Raw genomic sequence first — 20,220 nt, forward strand, 5'->3', positions numbered from 1 at the left:
CCAAGTGAAGAAAAACCACACGGAATTAGGCAACTGAGTCTCTCAAACCCTGTAAAGCTCTTTTAAAAGATACAAAAACTACTTATTTAACACAAAAATTTCGTTTTTAATGACCACCAAGTGAAGAAAAACCACACGGAATTAGGCAACTGAGTCTCTCTAACCCTGTAAAGCTCTTTTAAAAGATACAAAAACTACTTATTTAACAAACAAATAAAATTTTGCAGGAAATCCCAGTCACGAAAAACCACAAGCACTTAGGCAACAGAGTCTCTCCCACCCCGTAAAGCTCTTTTAAAAGATACAAAAACTACTTATTTAACACAAAAATTTCGTTTTTAATGACCACCAAGTGAAGAAAAACCACACGGAATTAGGCAACTGAGTCTCTCAAACCCTGTAAAGCTCTTTTAAAAGATACAAAAACTATTTATTTAACACAAAAATTTCGTTTTTAATGACCGCCAAGTGAAGAAAAACCAAACGGAATCAGGCCACTGAGTCTCTCAAACCCTGTAAAGCTCTTTTAAAAGATACAAAAACTACTGATTTAACACAAAAATTTCGTTTTTAATGACCACCAAGTGAAGAAAAACCTCACGGAATTAGGCAACTGAGTCTCTCAAACCCTGTAAAGCTCTTTTAAAAGATACAAAAACTACTTATTTAACACAAAAATTTCGTTTTTAATGACCACCAAGTGAAGAAAAACCACACGGAATCTGGCAACTGAGTCTCTCAAACCCTGTAAAGCTCTTTTAAAAGATAGAAAAACTACTTATTTAACACAAAAATTTCATTTTTAATGACCATCAAGAAAAGAAAAGTCACACGGAATTAGGCAACTGAGTCTCTCAATCCCCGTAAAGCTCTTTTAAAATATACAAAAACTACTTATTTAACACAAAAATTTCGTTTTTAATGACCACTAAGTGAAGGTTAAATCCGAGGTCATTCATCTGTAATTTGATTATTTTGTTTTTTTTTTTTTTTTTTTTTTAACTTGGCTAATAGGTAAAAAACTGTTTGGTACGGAGGGGCCATAGAATTAATTAGAAGGACTATACTAAGATATGCTAAAGAAAACTGACCCGTATCTGTGGATGCTTAAATCATGCAGGCTTATCTTGGTTTTGACAAGGTTTTTGAAGAAACTAAATTTCAGCTGGGGGTGGGGCGCAAAATGGGGTTTGGAGGGTGCAAACCGAGGTCTGGGAGGGGCAGTCACCCTCCCTGCCCTATAGAAAATTAAGCCCCTGAAAATGGGGGGGGGGGGTTAAGCATTATATACCGCTTTTTAGCTTGTTTCTTCAGGAGGGTTTTGTTTACGCAATTTTTTTTAAAATGGTCTAATGCCTACAACAAAAATCCTCTCAAAATGGCCTCATCCGTTAGTAAAGGAAGTTTTATTTCAAAAGCAATATTAACCAGTTTCTACTCAACTTTTCATCCAACAACTTGCCACCCATAGAAATCTTCAATCCGTCACTCCCCATCCATCAGATCCCAATCTGCAAGGCTGGTGCCGTCAATAAATCAGTACTGAATCAGTAAGGATCTAAAAAATTCCAGACCCTGGTAAAGAATGTGTTCTATTGGAAATTATTTGTCGTTAATAGTAATCAGAACCATGATCGCCGCCAGGAAATTTTCCAAAATTCAAGGGAAGTACTACCAAAAACTTAATTTTTACAGAGGGAGCCCCATGACACCCTCCTCTACCGGTGTCCATGATCAGAGCTCTAAACGAAATCTTGAAAACAATATATACGTCACACGAATCTATATTTAGGCTGATTACAAGGTGGTTAACCTTTAGTTTTAAGCTTTATTTTCCCTCTGGAACTTTTTGATATGCTATTTTTCTGCAGTCCTACCAAGGCTGTTATCGGGTTTGAACCTCTCCTCTCCTCCCCCCTGATTTTTTTTCGGACCCATAAAAACGTAACAAAAATGGATATAAACAAATTTTTGACACATTTTTTTGTAAAGCCCTTTCTCCCAGGAAAAACACCACTCTCTTCCAAAAAAAAAAAAAAAAATCCTGGATATGCCCATAGTCCTACGGTTTCAATGTGTCAACGAAAGAAAGCATTTTTTCTAGTGTTCGATAGCTATGATTCATCTCTATCTATCTATCGAATTACATTTTGAGATTTGCTTTGCATTGTTTTTAGATTAAAAAAACACGGCAATTGGAAATTTTTCCTTTTTTTTTTTTTTAGCAAGTTTAGATCCTCTTCTAAGGAAAAGTCTAACACTTAAGATTTTTCCATATAGAAGGATCTAAATAATATCATATCTCTGGCTCGGTAAGTCGATATATCTTAAACTGGAATTCAATGAGTCGATAAATAGAATCCTATGATACAAGTATCTTTTCCTTCAGTGGAAGTTAAAGCTGTAGACTTGTTGCAAAATCGTACTTTTCGTAAGGAACATAACCTTTAAATTACCAAGAGTTGACAGTGTAAACTTTTTTTCTTCAAATATATAAAAGGGAAGAAAACACCCTAGAAAAGGGGTGTAATATTGATGAAAAATACACCCTCAGATTCAACAGGTCCTAGAACCCTCGAAATGGGGCTTTTTGTCTCTGCCCACAAAAATGTAAAAATTTTGTATTATTTCCCAGAAAGATGGCCGTGGATCTAAAAAAAGACAATAGTCCTAAAAAACTGAAAGATGGTTCAGTTCTAATACAATTCAAAGAAACGTAAGACACGCGAAACATCAAAGTACTGTTTTCTGTAATTTTGTGCCACGAAAACCCGGTATCGGCCTAAATTTGGCCAAAACGCTATCGTGTGAAATCTCTGAATCCTTGCGATTTTGAAACTATCGAAAAGACCTATAACCTATGTAAGACCTTCTGGCGTCAGAAGGTCTTACATAGGATACATGGCACCATGTAGTGCCACATGACGGCACATTTTGTCCCTAAAAATTCGAAATTAAAGAGCGACATTAAAACTTGGAACTTTTATGAAGATTTCGTGTAATTAAACGACACTTAAAAATCATCCCCAACATAAGAGGGATTGCAACCCCCTCACAATCAAGTTTAGCTTGCAGTTTTCCTACCAAAAGAATGAATGTAAAATGTACAACCCGTTGATTATTGGGAACGTTTCACGTAGGCTACCTCTCAAGACATCAATCACCTTGTCCATGAGCAAATTCATTTTTTTTTTTATTTCTCCTACTAAAATCATTTGATTATTTGTCTACGAGGCTTAGTGGGTTCCTACATGGTTAAACGTGTGTAGCGCAACAACAGTTTTCAAAGAACATTCTTTGAATCAAAACTCGGAGTTGAAACTGTCGTCTGAATGCGTTTTTTGGTAGGAAGGCTGGGATAGAGCGGGATTTTTAAAATTACATGACACGTGCTCTATAATTAAAGATTTTTTATTTGATGTCAAAGGAATGGAAGGGCTACGAGTGAAAGATCCATATGCAGCTATTGGGAACTGAATCAAGAAATATTTGTTAGTATATGAGACTGTAGATTTTCATTAACTTTCATTTCAGTCACTGATTATCACTTCATTTAACTTCAGTAAATAATTTCCATTTCATAATTCAGGTAATTTATTTTTAGTCATGGATTTCCATCTTTTTGGTTCATTTTTGAGTCTGAAGGTCAAAAGTTGTGGTACCTCAAGTTTTTACTCGATATTTCAGTGGGTCCAACAAACCAGGGTTGAACGCGAGAGAGAGCTCAGCCCGTGCTAGAGCTCGCTGTCTGAAAACGAAGCTTACATGCGCAAAATAAGTATCAGCTAATACACAAACAAATACATGCAAAAAGCATGGAGATAGGAAAAGAAGAAATAGAGAGAGGGAGAAAGAAAGAACGAAAAGCGACAATAAAAGTTTTCCAAAACCAGTATTTAATTTCTCAGAGAGATGAACAGATTTATAGACTGCAGTTAAAGAGGATTTCGGTAACATCGGATATTTCTTTATGTTTTCACATTGTTCATCTGTGGCACCCTGAAAGTTATGGCATTTAAGCAGTAGCTTAATTTTGATAACATCATATTAATGCACATGAAAAGGTTTTGTTTTAAGAGCAACAATGACGATTTTAGCTTTAAAAAAAGCGAGTTAATGATGTGGGTAAATAAACATAACGCCCGAAAAGGCCGATTCTAGGTAGGGAGTTTGATGGGTTTGACACCCCCCCTCCCCCAACCCCGGAAAAGTTTGTAAGACTAATAAAAACATAAAAAAAATACAAATAAACAAACTTTTGATGCGTTTTGATGTTTTTTTTTGTAAAACAAAAACGAAAAAAATGCCCACCCCCGAAAAAAAAAACTCTGGATAAGACCTTGATGCCAGACTAGACTAACTCAGGAATAGTATATAGTTAACTAATAGTGGGATATGTCGTTTCTTGTTTTTATTTATTTTTTATTTTTTTTAGAGGAAGTACGAAATGCAATGCGGAAATATTGGCAACAGTATGAACCCACTATTGAATCCATGATGCTAAGTGATGAAGCCAAAAATTTAGATCAGATGGAAAAATGGGAAATTCTATCTTATGTCCCAGATATAAGGGAAAAGTCTGTTCTCGAACTTGGAGCCGGAATAGGGTAAGGATTTTTTTTTATTTACCCAGAGATAGGTAAATTCAACCTTTAAAAGAATCGAACCCAAATCAAACAGTTCGTGGTGACGAACTGTAAGTAAGGAGCGATGCAGCTTAATAGTAACCCAAATTCTAAGAAATTCTTGATAACAATAGGTATATAAAAATAATCAAATTTTGATGCTTATTCGAAATATGTAAATTTCATCAAATTTAATGTAACTCATCAAAAGTTACGAGCCTGATAAAATTTGCCCAATTTTTGAAAAAGGAGAAAAACATCCCCAAAACATCACGTGATCTTAATGAAGATGACACCACCAGTTTCAGCATACCAGAGAACCTTATGTAGAGGTTTCAAGCTCCTATGCACAAAAATCTGGAATTTTACCTTTTTTGCCGGATGAAAGATCATGGATGCGTGTTTATTTGTGGTTTTTTTTCCCAGGGGTGATCGTACCAAACCAGTGATCATAGAAGATCGAGAGATGGCTCATCTGATCGGAAATCAAAAGTTCTAGTTCTACACCTACCGGAAATGGTAGAGTAAGCTAAATTGGAAACGTGGACGCTCAATTATATTTGACTACTCTATGTGCCCTGCTTTCTGTTATCAAGGTCCCTTATCAGCTACTGCAAACCTCAGTTTCTTGCCCGAATACAAGAAAGCTCTTGAATGAATATAACAACGACATTTTTCAGATTTCACAACAACTCAGATTTTCAGCGAGTACCGCTGTTCCCACGGAAAAAAATCAGGGTTGAAATTCAATAAACCGTATGGAACTTGTGTCCTGAAGTTGAAAGGTTACGAATTCGGCCAAGCTCTGGCCACGCATTTGGGTTGAATGTGATAGACAGAAGGAAGGAAAAGTGTATGTTGTGAAACAAAACCAAACGTAAGCTTAAATCAACGCTATGCCGAGCTCGTCTCGACGGCCATGATGCTCAAACGGATAAGAAATCATGGCCAGTAGTGTAAAATGTATTCTGAAGATTTCTGATTTCGTTTTACATTACATTCCCGATTGTAAATCGGGATTTTTAGTGCCCTTTTTACGAGTCAAAAGTGATCGAAGGACAACTAGACCCCAACATCCCCCCATGCCCTTGTCCCCCCAATTGCATCTGTTCAAAATTTTGATGATATCCATTTTGTTCAAAATAGTTATAACACAAAGATCGAGAAGCCCAACACACATTCCCACTCAAAAAACTTACTGACAATATTTTATTCCAAAACTTAAGGAAGCTGACCCTTGGCCGTCCCTGCTTGGTCCAACCTCCCTCCAAAACAAAAAAACTATTAACGAAATTTTATTCCAATAAATATACAAACTCACCCCTGACTCTCCATGACCCGCATGTGTTTTGTACATAGAATCATCAGAGCCACGATTTTTTCGCTCGAAAAATGGGTCTTGAGGCACCAAGAGTAATTTCAAGTGCTGTTTTATTGTGTTTCGACGAGCCAAGCTCTCATTACACAAGCCCTGAGAAGTGTGAAGAAAACTGAAAGTTTGGATCAAGATAGTCTTTTTAGATAGTTTTTAAGTTTGATTGCAAGTTGCTTGTGTCACTTGCTCAGTTAATTTCTAAATGCATCTTGCGCACTCATTGGTGCCTGATAGTTTCCTTAACAGCCTAATCCAAAAGATGTAAACCACGAATCTGCGTGTCAATTTAAGGCCTATTACAGTTTCTTGTCATTTAAGTAAAATTTTTAGTATGTTCTTCTTCCAGATATCGCTAGTAAGTGCGGTTTCACGCCTTACCAACTGGGCTTTCATAAAGGTATGGGTTGAATACAAGCCCATTGAGATCTGACGAAGTTGATGGACGGCGATAAAAGAGAAACGTCCTTTATATCTTTGTGTGGTAGGCCGGAGCCAGAGTGTACCCCCCCCCCCAACGGCCCTGGGATTACATATCAATTTCTACCTCCACCCTCCCTTCATCTCTCCTTTAGAACCAATTCTGTATTTATAAGAAGGTTCAGTGAGAGTTGGGAGTTTTGGCATTAAAATGCACGCCTTGAAGCATTTCCCTCCTTTCCTAACTACAAATAGTCAGAGGGCCCCATTTTAGAGGTTTAAAGGCCCTTATATGCGATTGTTTGGAATTGTAAAACAAAAGGTAACCTAAAACATTGAAATTTATATAGACCTTAAAAATGTTTCTGCTCTATATCCGAGACCCGTCCATGGCAAACTACGTATATAGCTTTTATCCATGGTCATTCTTTGGCAAAAATACTCAATTCCAAAGTGCATGTAGAGGTTTAAACCTCTACAGTGGGGTCTTCTGATCCAAGTTCAAATTGAATTTTGAGCGACACAAAAATGCATGATGATCGAGTTACCTGGATAGACTTCAATGCCGAAACAAGGATGTCTTACCAGGTATTCTAGGACATTAAACTCCAATGCGGGATGGGAAGGGGGCTTCTTGCACTGTGTTCAAAATACGGTTTTCTCAGTTTTTCATTGGATGATTAGTTTTCCATTTTATCCATAAATCGCTAAAGGAAAATGGAATTGTACTGTTTTCAGCTAGGCACCGTTCTTCTACTTGTTGGTAGGAGCTTCACCGACACGGTGATCTGACCATACACGCGCTTAGGTGTGGAATATCTAGCTATATGACATTAGTGACGGGTTACCGCTATATGACATTAGTGACAGGTGACAACAGTGACAGGTTACCGCAGCCATATGGACAGGTTGTTTTATTAGTAGCTGAATTAGGTACTTGTGCATTATAACTAAACTAGCGGTATAGACTGTATAAGGAAACCAGACACGAAAGCGGACAAACGGGTATTTGCTAGATAAATTGATGGCAAAGCATGGTTTCTCATTGAGTTTATAATACTTAAACGATTGTTCTTTGGTGTTTAGGGGGGGGAGAGGTACCTAGGTTAGGTTACTTATTTAATATATGCTATGCTTAACCCCCCCTAATATGCAAATATATTATTTGCAAATAAACTATTATATTTCCATCCTATTTTATTTTATTTCATTAGCATTAACCAAGCTTGACTTCCTTCGTGTATAGCGCTGGTTTAGTTATAATGCACAAGTACCCTGAACTATGTATGGCTGTACGACAGAGTTAGGGGTACTGGATTAGCATTAGAAAGATAGGTACTCATGCATTATATATAACACTGCGCTATAGACTGTACAAGGAAATACAAATGGAAACCCGTCAAATGGGTATTTGCAAGCAATAATGGATTGCAAAGCGTAATTTCTTATCCCGTTAACAATATTAAACTGTTGTTTTTTGGGGATTAGAGGTAAAAGGTACCTAGGTTAGGTTAAGTTATGTATTTAATATACGCTATGCTTTACAACCCCCCCACCCCACTCCCCCAAAATACGCAAATTTATAGCCCAAATTTGTTTCTAAACTATTATATTTTCATTTTATTTTATTCCATTAGCATTAACCAAACTCGAGTTCTTTCGTGTGTTATTAAATAAAAAAACAAGTTTTTTAAACTGAAAGTAAGGAGCGACATTAAAACTTAAAACGAACAGAAATTATTCCGTATTTTAAAGGGGCTGTCCCCTCTCGAACGCCTCGCTCTTTACGCTAAAGTTTTTTATTGTTTTAAAAAATAAAGTTGTGAGACAGAGTCAAACTTTAGCGTAAAGAGCGAGGCGTTGAGGAGGGGACAGCCCCTTCATATACGGAATAATTTCTGTTCGTTTTAAGTTTTAATGTCGCTCCTTACTTTCAGTTTAAAAAACTTGTTTTTTTATTTAATTTCTGATCGTTTTTTAGTTAATGCAGCTTTTATTTTGGCTAACCGCCATCGAATAAGTAAACAAAATTTGCATAAAAATTTTACTTTTCTTTTGCTAAATGGATGTCTTTACAGATTAACTTACGTAACTAACTTCTATATTCGTATATTTTTCTTCTGGCAAAAAATACAAAGTTGCAGATTTTTGCAGATATGAGCTTGAAACTTATGTAATAGGGTTTTCTGATACGCTGAATCTGATGGTGTGATTTTCATTAAAATTCTTTCACTTGTAGGGGATGTTTCCCCCTCTTTAAAAAATCGAGTAAATTTTCTCAGGCTCGTAGCTTTTGATGAGTAATACTAACCTTAATAAAATTTATATATTTAGAATCAGCAGTATAAACACATTCTTTTGATACATTTATTGACATCAAAATTCCGTTTTTAAAAGTTTCGATTACTATTGAGCCGTATCGCTTGTTTTTTTATTGTTTTTTTTATTACGTATATGTTATTACGTATATGAGGGGGTTCTCCCCTTAGTCAATACCACGCTCTTTACGCTAAAAGTTAAAAAAATTTTTGATTCACAAACCCCTGAATCACAAAGGCCGTTGAATTAGAATAGATAGCTCTTTTGAAAGCACTAAAAAAGAACTGTAGCGTAAAGAGCGAGGTATTGACTTGGGGGAGAACTCCCGCTCACAGTGCGTTATAATTCTGATCGTTTTAAGCTTGTCGCCCCTTCATAGAAATGTCCCTTACCCCAAAGAAACATCCTCCACGGAAAGATTCTTCAGAGTAACCCCCTCCTCTAGCCCCCCCCCCTCCAGAAAAAAATACATCCTGAAAATGTCTGTATAATTACCAAAAAACAATAAAAAAATCTGGCACGTCCGGCGCCCCTATCAATGCAAATTCCCTTCCCCTATGACAACTTCCTTCATGGACAGATCCTACAATATAACCCCTGACCCACCCTTCCCTCCTACTACCAGAAAAAAAACCTCCTGAAAACTTCTGTATACTTCCCAATAACCAATACTAGGCTATATGTTAACATTGGGTAAAGTTCATAACTTTTAGCCCTCCCCCTGGGGACTTCGGGGGATTAAGTCATCATAAAAGACATATTTATCATATTTTCGACCATGCTGAACAAAATGGCTATCTCAAAATTTTGATCAGGTGACTTTGGGAAAAAATTAAGCGTGGGAGGGGGCCTAGTTGCCCTCCACATTTTTGGTCAGTTAGAAAGAGCACTAAAACTTTTAATTTCTGTTCCAATGAGTCCTCCCACGATATTCTAGGACCACTAGGTTGATACGATAACCCCTGGGAAAAAAAACAATTAAACACGCATCCGTGATCTTTCTTCTGGCAAAAAATGCAAAATTCCAATTCCAATTTTTGTAGATAGGAACTTGAAACCTCTACAGTAGGATTCTCTGATACACTGAATATGGTTGTGTGATTTTCATTAAAGTTGCATAGTATTTAAAGGCTCTGTCTCCGCATTTTCTAAAACCAGCCAAATATTCACGGGCACGTAACGTCTAACAGGCATCATTAAACTCAACGAAAGTAATATACTGGAATTCAGTAGTGAAATTTAATTCTATTGATATATCGATTTGTATCAAAAACCGTTGCCTAGAGTTTTGGTTACAACTGAAACGGATCACTCCTAACTTAAAGTTTGTTACCACGAACTGTTTGATACATAAAGCATAAGTACCGAAAGATATGTTAACTAATGATGTTGTATTTTAATTATGTAAAAAAAACTACTGAACAAAATTACTGGGCTTTAATTACTTAAAAATTAATTACTGAACAAAAGTTTAGGTAGCCTACAGTTCTATTAGCTGGAAGCCAAGCAAGATAGATGATAAATCAAACTAGTCAACAAGGTTGTTTCAGCGAAGAATTTGATTGCGAATAGTGGTTTCTCACTGTGTTTGTAATATTTGAACTGAAGTATTTTGGGGTTTAGGGGGGAAAAGGTACCTAGGTTAGGTTACGTATTTAATATGTGCTATGCTTTACCCCCACCCCTCTAATGTGCAAATATATAGCCAAAATTTATTTATAAACTATTATATTTTCATTGTGTTTTGTTTTATTTCATTAGCATACCAAACTTCACTTCTTGTGTGGCTTCCAGCAAATAGAATAGAACCAAAATTGTATTAAGATCAAGACTGTTCTTATTTTTAGCCGATTTACTGAACAGCTGGCTGCTGTGGCTACTCAAGTAACTGCTGTGGATTTTATGGAAAGTTACACCCAGCAAAACCGAGAGAGAAACTCAAAGTTTGACAATATAGACTTCCTTCGGGCAGATGTTACTGAACTCGAACTACCTTCATTTAAATATGATGTGATTTTTAGCAACTGGCTTTTAATGTACTTAGATGACAATGAAGTTCGATTACTGGTCAGAAAGATGTTAACCTGGCTTAAAGATGATGGCTACCTTTTTATCAGAGAATCATGCTTTCATCCTTCGGGTAAGCCCTTCCATGATTTGTTTTGAATTTCCCTCTTTCTTCTAATTAATTAAAAACACTTTTTCCACAAAATAAGTTTTTCAAAGAAAAGTAAAGAAATCCATTAAATAAAAAATGAGCAAAAATAATATCAAATAATCTACCAAGCGTGAAACTATCACAAATCAGCATCGATAAATAAATGAAACCCAAAACGAACAGAAATAACAATAATTAACCGAGTCTAACTCAAAACAAGCAGAAATTAAAATAAGTTTGGAGCTAAACTCCTGTGCTTTTCCAAGGCCAGAACAAAATTTGCACTTTATTGAAAAAGTATAAATGTTTTTAATGTTATAACTTTCATCAATCAAATAATATAAACATTTCGATTACTAATATCAGTAGATGTCTATTAAACTGACAATGCATATTCATTTGTATTCATTTGGGAGGTGGTGGGCGTAAGAGGGGGGGGCTAATTACTCTCCGCTCACTTTCGAGTATTAAAAAGGCCAATTTCAATTTCCAATCAAATGAGCCCCTTTTCAAATTTCTATAACAACTTTCTATATAAACTTTATATGCCCCCAGGGCATAACTTACAACAAAAGACCTAATTTCAAGACAAAAGATCCTAAAAGACCTAATTTTAAGAACTTTCAACTACGTTGAACAAAATGGATATCTCAAAGTTTTGATTGGATGTGTTTGGGAAAATGGTGGGCGTGAGAGGGGCGTTAGTCGCTCCCCAATCACTTTCGACTATTCAAAAGGGAACTAGTCCTTTAAATTTCCAATTGAATGAGCCCTTTCGAAGTTTCTACGCTTTCAATAAAAACCTTATGTACCCCCAAGGCTTAACTTACAACCCTTGTCCTGAGGGCTGTGAGGTGGGTTGTCATCCTTAAAGACCTAATTTCCAAAACTTTTAACTACGTTGAACAAAACGGCTATCTAAAATACTCAATGGATATGTTTGGGGGAAAGATGGGCGTGAGAGGGGGGTTAGTTGCCCTCAAATCACTTTCGACTATTAAAAAGGGCACTAGCCCTTTGAATTTCCTATCAAATGAGCCCTTTTTCAAGTTTTTACGACACAGTTTTCAAATAAACCTTATATGTCCCCAAGACATAACTTATAACCCTTGCCCTGAAGACTGTGGTGGGATTGTCCTGCTCAAAGGTATAATTTCCTGAACTTTAAACTGCGTGGAACAAAATGGCTATCTCAAAATCTTTATTGGATGTATTTGGGGAAATCGTGGGCGTGGAAGGGGTCTTACTTCCTTTCCAATCACTTTCGACTATTTAAAAGGGCACTAGCCATTTCAATTTCCAATCGAATGAGCCGTTTTTGAAGTTTCTACGACAACGCGTAATATAAAAACCTTATATGCCCCATGGGCATAATTTACAACCCTTGCCCTGAGGGCTGTGGGGGACTGTCCTCCTCAAAAACATAATTTCTATCTGGAAATCATCTGGAACGCCGAACAAAATGGCTATCTCAAAATTTTGATTGGATGTGTTTCGGGAATGGTGGGCACGGAATGGGTGCTAGTAGCCTTCCAATCACTTTTGACGATTAAAAAGGGCACAAGCCACTCCAATTTCCAATTGAATGAGCCCTTTTCGAAGTTTCTATGACAACTTTTTCGATACGAAGTGCCCTGCTCTAAAGGAAAAAGTAAATAAATAATACATTGTGCCAACATCGTTCTTATATGCCCCCAGGGCATAACTTAAAACCCTTGCCCTGAGGGTTGTGGGGGAGCTTCCTCCTCTTTACTTAGTCTCCGTTTCTTGTCTCGTTCTCGAGTGAACCCGTTCTTTACTTAGGCAGCGCGATCGCGCCGCCTATGATTTCTACAACAACTTTTTATATACACCTTATATAACCCCGGGCATAACTTACAACCATTGTACTGAGCGCTCTGAGGGGGTTTTCTTCCTAATAGACCTAATTTCCAGAAAGTTCAACTACGTTGAACAAAATGGCTATCTAAAAATTTTGATTGGATGTGTTTTGAAAAATGGTGGGCGTGAGTGGGGCGTTAGTCGCTATCCAATGGCTTTTAACTATTAAAAAAGGCACAAGCCCTTTCGATTTCCAATTGAATGAGCCCTTTTGAAGTTCCTACGATAACTCTTTCAATAAAAACTCTATATGCCCCCAAGGCATAACTTACAACCCTTGCACTGAGGGCTCTGAGGGGGTTATCATCCTAAAAGACCTAATTTCCAGAACGTCCAACTACGTTGAACAAAATGGATATCTCAAAATTTTTATTGGATGTGTTTTGGAAAAGGGTGCGCGGAGAAAGTGGTTAGCTGCCCTCAAATCACTTTCGACTCTTGAAAAGTGTAGTAGCCCATTGATTTCAAATCGATAGAGCCCTTTTGCAAGTTTCTACGACAGAGATTTCAATAAAAACCTTATATGCCCCCAGGGCATAGCTTATAACCATTGCCCTGAAGACTTTGGGGTGAGTTTCCTGCTCAAAGGTAAATGGTGCGCGTGAAAGGGGCCTTAGTCACTATCCAATCACTTTCAACTATTAAAAAAAGCACTAGCCCTTTCAATTTCCAATTGAATGAGCCCTTTTGAAGTTTCTGCGACAACGCTTTCAATAAAAACCTTATATGCCCCCAGGGCATAACTTACAACCCTTGCACTGAGGGCTGTTGGGGGAGGGGTTGTCATCGTCAAAGACCTAATATACAACACTTTCAACTACGTTGAAAAAAATGAATATCTCACGCTGTTGACTGAGTGTGTTTGGAGAAAAGGTGAGCGTGAGAGGGGGCTGAATTACCCTCAAATCACTTTCGACTATTAAAAAGGGTACTATCCATTTGAATTTCAAATAAAATGAGCCCTTTTTCAAGTTTCTACGACAAAGATTTCAATAAAAACCTTATATGCCCCCAGGGCATAACTTACAACCCTTGCCTGCCCTGAGGGTTTTGGGGGAGTGTCCTCCTCAAAAAACATATTTTCTATCTGGAAATCAACTACGGGGAGTGTTCTCCTCAAAAAATATTTTTTATCTGGAAATCAACTACGCTGAACAAAATGGCTATCTCAAAATTTTTATTGGATGTTTTTGGGAGAGTGATTGGCGTGGGAGGGGGCTAGTTGCCCTCGAATCATTTTTGACTATTAAAAAGGTATCTCAAAATGGCTATCTCAAAATTTTTATTGGATGTGTTTTGGGAAATGGTGGGCGTGGAAGGGGTGTTAGTTGCTTTCCAATCACTTTCGACTATTAAAAAGGGGACAAGCCCCTCCAATTTCCAATTGATTGAGCCCTTTTCGAAGTTTCTAGGACATTTTCTTCGATACTAAGTGCCCTGCTCTAAAGGAAAAAAATAATAAATGATACATTGTGCCAATATCGTTCTTATATGCCCGCAGGGCATAACTTAAAACCCTTGCCCCGAGGGTTGTGGGGGAGTATCCTTCTCAAAAACCTATTTTCTATCTTGAAATCAACTACGCTGAACAAAATGGCTATCTCACAATTTTGATTGGATGTGTTTGGGAGAATGATGGGCGTACGGGGGGGGGGGGCTAGTTGCCCTCCAATCAATTTCGACTATTAAAAAGGGCACTATCCATTCCAATTTCCAATCGAACGAGCCCTTTTCGAAGTTTCTACGACAACTCCTTCGATACGAAGTGCCCGGGTATGGAGAAAGAAAAAAATAAAAAATAAATAATACATTGTGCCCACATCGTTCTTTACTTAGGCAGCGTTATCGCACTGCCTATGATAGATGGGAGATAGAACGAAATGAAACGATATACAAAATGATGCAAGGTGATATAGAAAATGCTATGAGACAATGTAAATGTTTGTTTTGAAAATGCTATCAATAGAGGCTAATATTTTAGAGGCTAATATTGTGTTTTCCCTCAAGACGAAGTGCAAAAATTAACTATAAATTTTTCTATACACAAATGTGTTTTAGTCATCAACTGGAATACTTTTTAATTTCATATTTGATTTTAAACTTATTTTTGGACTATTTTTTCAACTATTTAACTTTGGACTATTTTAAATTTATTTTTGGCGGCAGTAGCTGTTAAGAATATTGGCTATAGCCAAGATAGGGTTTTGTGAAATAGACAAAGTGGTGATCAACTTTTGCCACTGCCGCATACTCTTGCACACATGTGGGCTAGATCCCGCCCATTCTTTCTTTTCTCTGGAAAGAATCAAAATCATCTTCGTTTCTTAGCCTTAAAGCATGCTATCGTTCCGGGAAACATATTCAATATTTTTAACTTGAAAATGTTGCCAAATATACGCAGGAGGAGGGAGCAATTCTGTCACCCTCCCCGATTTGACCGTTTAACGATTCTGGTTGAAACGACTATCACAAAATTTTGATCCGATGCCAGGGGGCGACGGGGGACTAGTTGCCGCTTGACCACTATTGACCCTTGAAAGGGCACTAGAACTTCCAATTTTTGATCTCATGATCTCCCTCTTAGGTTTCTACGGACGTCCGGTCTAAATAAGGTTTCCAAGAAACAAAATGGATGGGACACATGGCGCTCTTCCCTAAGTCAGCGTTACTACATTGAGTATGATTAAAGAGGTGGGAAAGCGACAATAAGAACAAAACTTAATGAAGTTTAAAAAAAAGAAACCTTTCCAAGCTCGGATTTTGAATACTTTTACGTAGAAGCGTTCAGACTCACATTTCCTCCTAGATTCAGAAGCGATACCCTTTTGAGTCATATTACCCCAAATCTGTTCTGGAGAAACTATTAGTAACAGTTTGTAGGCATAAACTCAAGATTTTGTTTTGAAATGCACTACTTGAAAAAAAAAACCCACTGAAATGGCGGGATTATGTAAAATCAGAGGCAACGCTATAGCGTTGCCTATTGTAAAGGCCATATGGCTCCAATGTTTTATTTTTTAATTTTTTTCCAGAGGCACTTCATATGGAAGGGCTCGTCGTAGAAACTTTAAAGGGGGCTCATTCGATTTGAAATCGAGAGTTCTATTGTCCTTTTTAAGAGTCAAAGTGATCGGAAGGCAACTAACACCCCTTCCATGCCCACCAGTTCCCCAAACACATCCAATCAAAATTTTGAGAGAGTCATTTTGTTCAGCGTAGCTGATTTCCAGATAGAAATTATGTTTTTGAGGAGGACACTCCCCACAGCCCTCAGGGCAAGGGTTATGCGCTGGGGGCACATAAGGTTTTTATAGAAAGCTTTGTCGTAGAAGCTTCAAAAACGACTCATTCGATTGGAAATTCAAAGGGCTAGTTCCCTTTTTAATAGTCGAAAGTGATTGGAGGGAAACTAACCCCCATCTCACACCCACCTTTTCCCCAAACACATCCAATCAAACTTTTTAGATAGCCATTTTGTTCAACGTAGTTAGAAATTCAGGAAATTAGGTCTTTTAGGATAACAACCCCCCCCCCACAGCCTTCAGGGCAAGGGTGATTAGTTTCCCTCCAGTCACTTTTGACTATTAAACATCAGCCCTTTCTATTTTCAATCGAACGAGCCCCTTCCAAGTTTCTACGACAACTCCTTCGATACGAAGTGCCCTGGTCTAAACAACAACAACAACAAAATAATACATTATACCCACATCGATCTCTACTATAATTAACTAAAAAAACAAGTTTTTTTAACTGAAAGTAAGGAATGACGTTAAAACTTAAAACGAACAGAAATTATTCCGTATATGAAAGGGGATGTCCCATCCTCAACGCCTCGCTCTTTACGCTAAAGTTTTTTATTGTTTAAAAAAAATAGAGTTGTGAGAAAGTCAAACTTTAGCGTAAAGAGCAAGGCGTTGAGGAGGGGACAGCCCCTTTCATATACGGAATAATTTCTGTTCGTTTTAAGTTTTAATGTCGCTCCCTACTTTCAGTTAAAAAAACTTGTTTTTTTTATTTAAATTTTTGAACGTTTTTGAATAAATGCAGGTTTTGATCTTGGCTCACATTAGATGAATAACTAAAACAAAATTTTCATATTAATTTACTTTTATTCGGTTAAATGGCTTTCTCGAAACTTGTTTCATTTTATTTACGAACGTTTTTATTAGTAATAAATATACGTAACTTACGAATTAACTTACGTAACGAACTTCTATATTAATATATTTTTAATGCATATATATTAGGGGGTTCGCCCCCTAGTCAATACCTTGCTCTTTAAGCGAAAATTCAAATTTTGTTCCAATTCTTTAAAAATGACCGCTTAATCACAAAGGCCGTTAATTAGAATAAATAGCTCTTATGAAAGTACTAAGAAATCTCAGGCTTAAAGAGTGAGGTATTGATTAGGGGGTGAATCCAATCATATATGTAATATTTTCTGTTCGTTTAAAGTTTTGATGTTGCTGCTGTTGCAGTTGAAAAACTTGTTTTTTTATATTTAATTTCTGATCTTTTTTTAAATAATGCTGGGACCCCAGGAACGTACGCAGGAATTTGTTTCGGGGGGGGGAGGGCAATTTATTTCGGGGAGGGGGGGGGCAAATCCTTCAAACCCATTATTCTGTGAGAAAAATCAGAAAATTATGGGAAAATGAAAAAAATCGTGAGATTTTTGGTCCGTGAGATTGAGATCGTGAGATTGAGTCAGGGTGGGTCCCTGGCCCCCCCCCCCCCCCCACTACCAGGAAAAATCTCCCTGAAAACGTCTGTACTGTATACTTCCCAATAACCAATACTATGTCTTAACATTGGGTAAAGTTCATAACTTTCAGCCCTCCTCCCGGGAACTTTGGGGGATTAAGTCATCCTAAAAGACATACTTATAATATTTTCGAACATGCTGAACAAAATGGCTATCTCAAAATTTTGATCAGGTGACTTTGGGAAAACAATGAGCGTGAGAGGGGGCCTAGTTGCCCTCCATTTTTTTTTGTCACTTAAAAAGGGCACTAGAACTTTTAATTTCCATTCTAATGAGCCATCCCACGACATTCTAGGACCACTGTGTCGATAAGATCATCTCTGGGAAAAACAAATAAACGCGCACCCGTGATCTTTCTTCTGGCGAAAAATATAAAATTCCACATTTTTGTAGATAGGAGCTTGAAACCTCTACAGTAGGGTTCTCTGATACGCGGAATATGATGGTGTGATTTTCATTCAGGTTCTATAACTTTTAGGGGGTCTTTCCCCCTTTTTTTGAAAATCAGCCAAATTTCTCAGGCGCGTAACTTTTGACGAGTAGGATTAAAATTGATGAAACTTATATATTTGAAATCAACATTAACATCCAATTCTTTTGATGCATCTATTTGTATCATCATACCGTTTTCTATAGTTTCGGTTACCAATGAGCCGGGTCCCAATAACCAATACTATTATGTTAACATTGGGTACACTTCATAACTTTCAGCCCTCCTCCTGGGGGCTTCGAGGGATTAAGTCATCCTAAAAGACATAGTTATAATATTTTCGACTATGCTGAACAAAATGGTACTCTCAAAATTTTGATCAGGTGACTTTGGGGAAAAAGTTAGCATGGGAGGGGGCCTAGTTGTCCTCTATTTTTTCGGTCACTTAAAAAGGGCCTTAGAACTTTAAATTTTTATTCGCATGAGCCGTCCCATGATATTGTAGGACTACTGGGTCGATACGATCACCCCTGGGAAAAAAAAACAAAAAAACAAATAAACACGCATCCGTAATCTTTCTTCTGGCAAAAAATGGAAAATTCCACATTTTTGTAGATAGGAGCTTGAAACCTCTACAGTAGGGTTCTCTGATACGCTGAATATGATGGTGTGATTTTAAGGTTCTATAACTTTTAGGGGGTCTTTCCCCCTTTTTTCGAAAATCATCCAAATTTTCTCAGGCGCGTAAGTTTTGATAGGTAAAATTAAAACTTGATGAAACTTATATATTTGAAATCAGAATTAAAATCTGATTCTTTTGATGTATCTATTGGTATCAAAATTCCGTTTTTTAGAGTTTCGGTTACCATTTAGCCGGGTCGCTCCTTACTTACAGTTCGTTACCACGAACTGTTTGATTAATCAAAAAAAACTTTTTCCACAAAATAAGTTTTTCAAAGAAAAGTAAAGAACTCCATTAAACAAAAAATTAGCAAAAATAAAATCAAATAATCTACCAAGCATGAAACAACCACAAATCAGCATCAATAAATAAATTAAACCCAAAACGAACAGAAATTACAATAAATAACCGAAACAAACTCGAAACGAGCAGAAATTAACATGAGTAGGGCTCAAAACCCCTATGCCTTCCCAAGGGCAGAACATAATTTGCACTTTACTGAAAAAAATATAAATGTTTTTACTTTTATAACTTCGATAAATAAAATACTATTAACATTTTTATTAACAAATACCAGTATATGTATATTAAACTGACAATGCAAGTTCCATTTGCGTTTTTTTCATAACTTATAACGCTTGCCCTGAAGACTGTGGGGGGAGAGTCCTGCTCAAAGGTATAATTTCCTGAACTTTAACTGCGTGAAACAAAATGGCTATCTCAAAATTTTGATTGGATGTGTTTGGGGAAATGGTGGGCGTGGAAGGGGTGTTAGTTGTTTTTCAATTACTTTTGGCACTAGCCATTTCAATTTCTAATCGAATGAGCCCTTTTTGAAGTTTCTACGACAACGCGTTCTATAAAAACTTTATATGCCCCAGGGCATAGCTTACAACCCTTGTCCTGAGGACTGTGAAGGGTTTGTCATCCTCAAAGACCTAATGCACCGAACTTAAAACTATGTTGAATAATGTGGCTATCTCAAAATTTTGATTGGATGTGTTTGGGGGAATGGTGGGTGTGGAGGGGGCTAGTTGCCCTCCAATCACTTTCGACTATTATAAAGGGCACTAGCCCTTTGAATTTCCAGTCGAATGAGCTTTTATTGAAGTTTCTACGACAACGCCTTCTTTAAAAACCTTATATACCCCCAGGGCATAACTTAAAACCCCTGCCCTGAGGGATGTGGGGGAGTGTCCTCCTCAAAAACATATTTTCTCTCTGGATATCAACTACGCTGAACAAAATGGCTATCTCAAAATTTTGATTGGATGTGTTTCGGAAAATGGTGGGCGTGAAAGGGGTGTTAGTTTCCTTCCAATCACTTTCGACTATTAAAAAGAGCACAACCCACTCCAATGTCCAAATGAATGAGCCCTTTTCGAATTTTCTACGACAACTTTTTCGATAGGAAGTGCCCTGATCTAAAGGGAAAAAAATAATAAATAATACATTGTGCCAAAATCCTTCTTATATGCCCCCAGGGCATAACTTAAAACCCTTGCCCTGAGGGTTGTAGGGGAATGTTGTATCTGGAAATCAACTACGCTGAACAAAATGGCTATCTC

General features: G+C 37.2%; 1 protein-coding gene across 2 annotated transcripts in view; it reads left to right on the forward strand.

Annotated features, from left to right (window-relative positions):
* Window positions 1-20,220, forward strand: part of LOC148954811 (uncharacterized) — a 98,757-nt gene that overhangs the window by 16,619 nt on the left and 61,918 nt on the right. For both annotated transcript variants that reach the window (XM_089098715.1, XM_089098705.1), the window contains exons 2-3: window positions 4,436-4,607; window positions 10,584-10,876. In XM_089098715.1, the coding sequence (XP_088954841.1) occupies window positions 4,436-4,607; window positions 10,584-10,876 (465 nt within the window). The remainder of the gene's footprint in view (window positions 1-4,435; window positions 4,608-10,583; window positions 10,877-20,220) is intronic.

Source organism: Artemia sp. Qi Xiang Cuo, chromosome 2, assembly GCF_049724085.1.
Source record: "Artemia sp. Qi Xiang Cuo chromosome 2, ASM4972408v1, whole genome shotgun sequence".
Lineage (NCBI taxonomy): Eukaryota > Metazoa > Arthropoda > Branchiopoda > Anostraca > Artemiidae > Artemia > Artemia sp. Qi Xiang Cuo.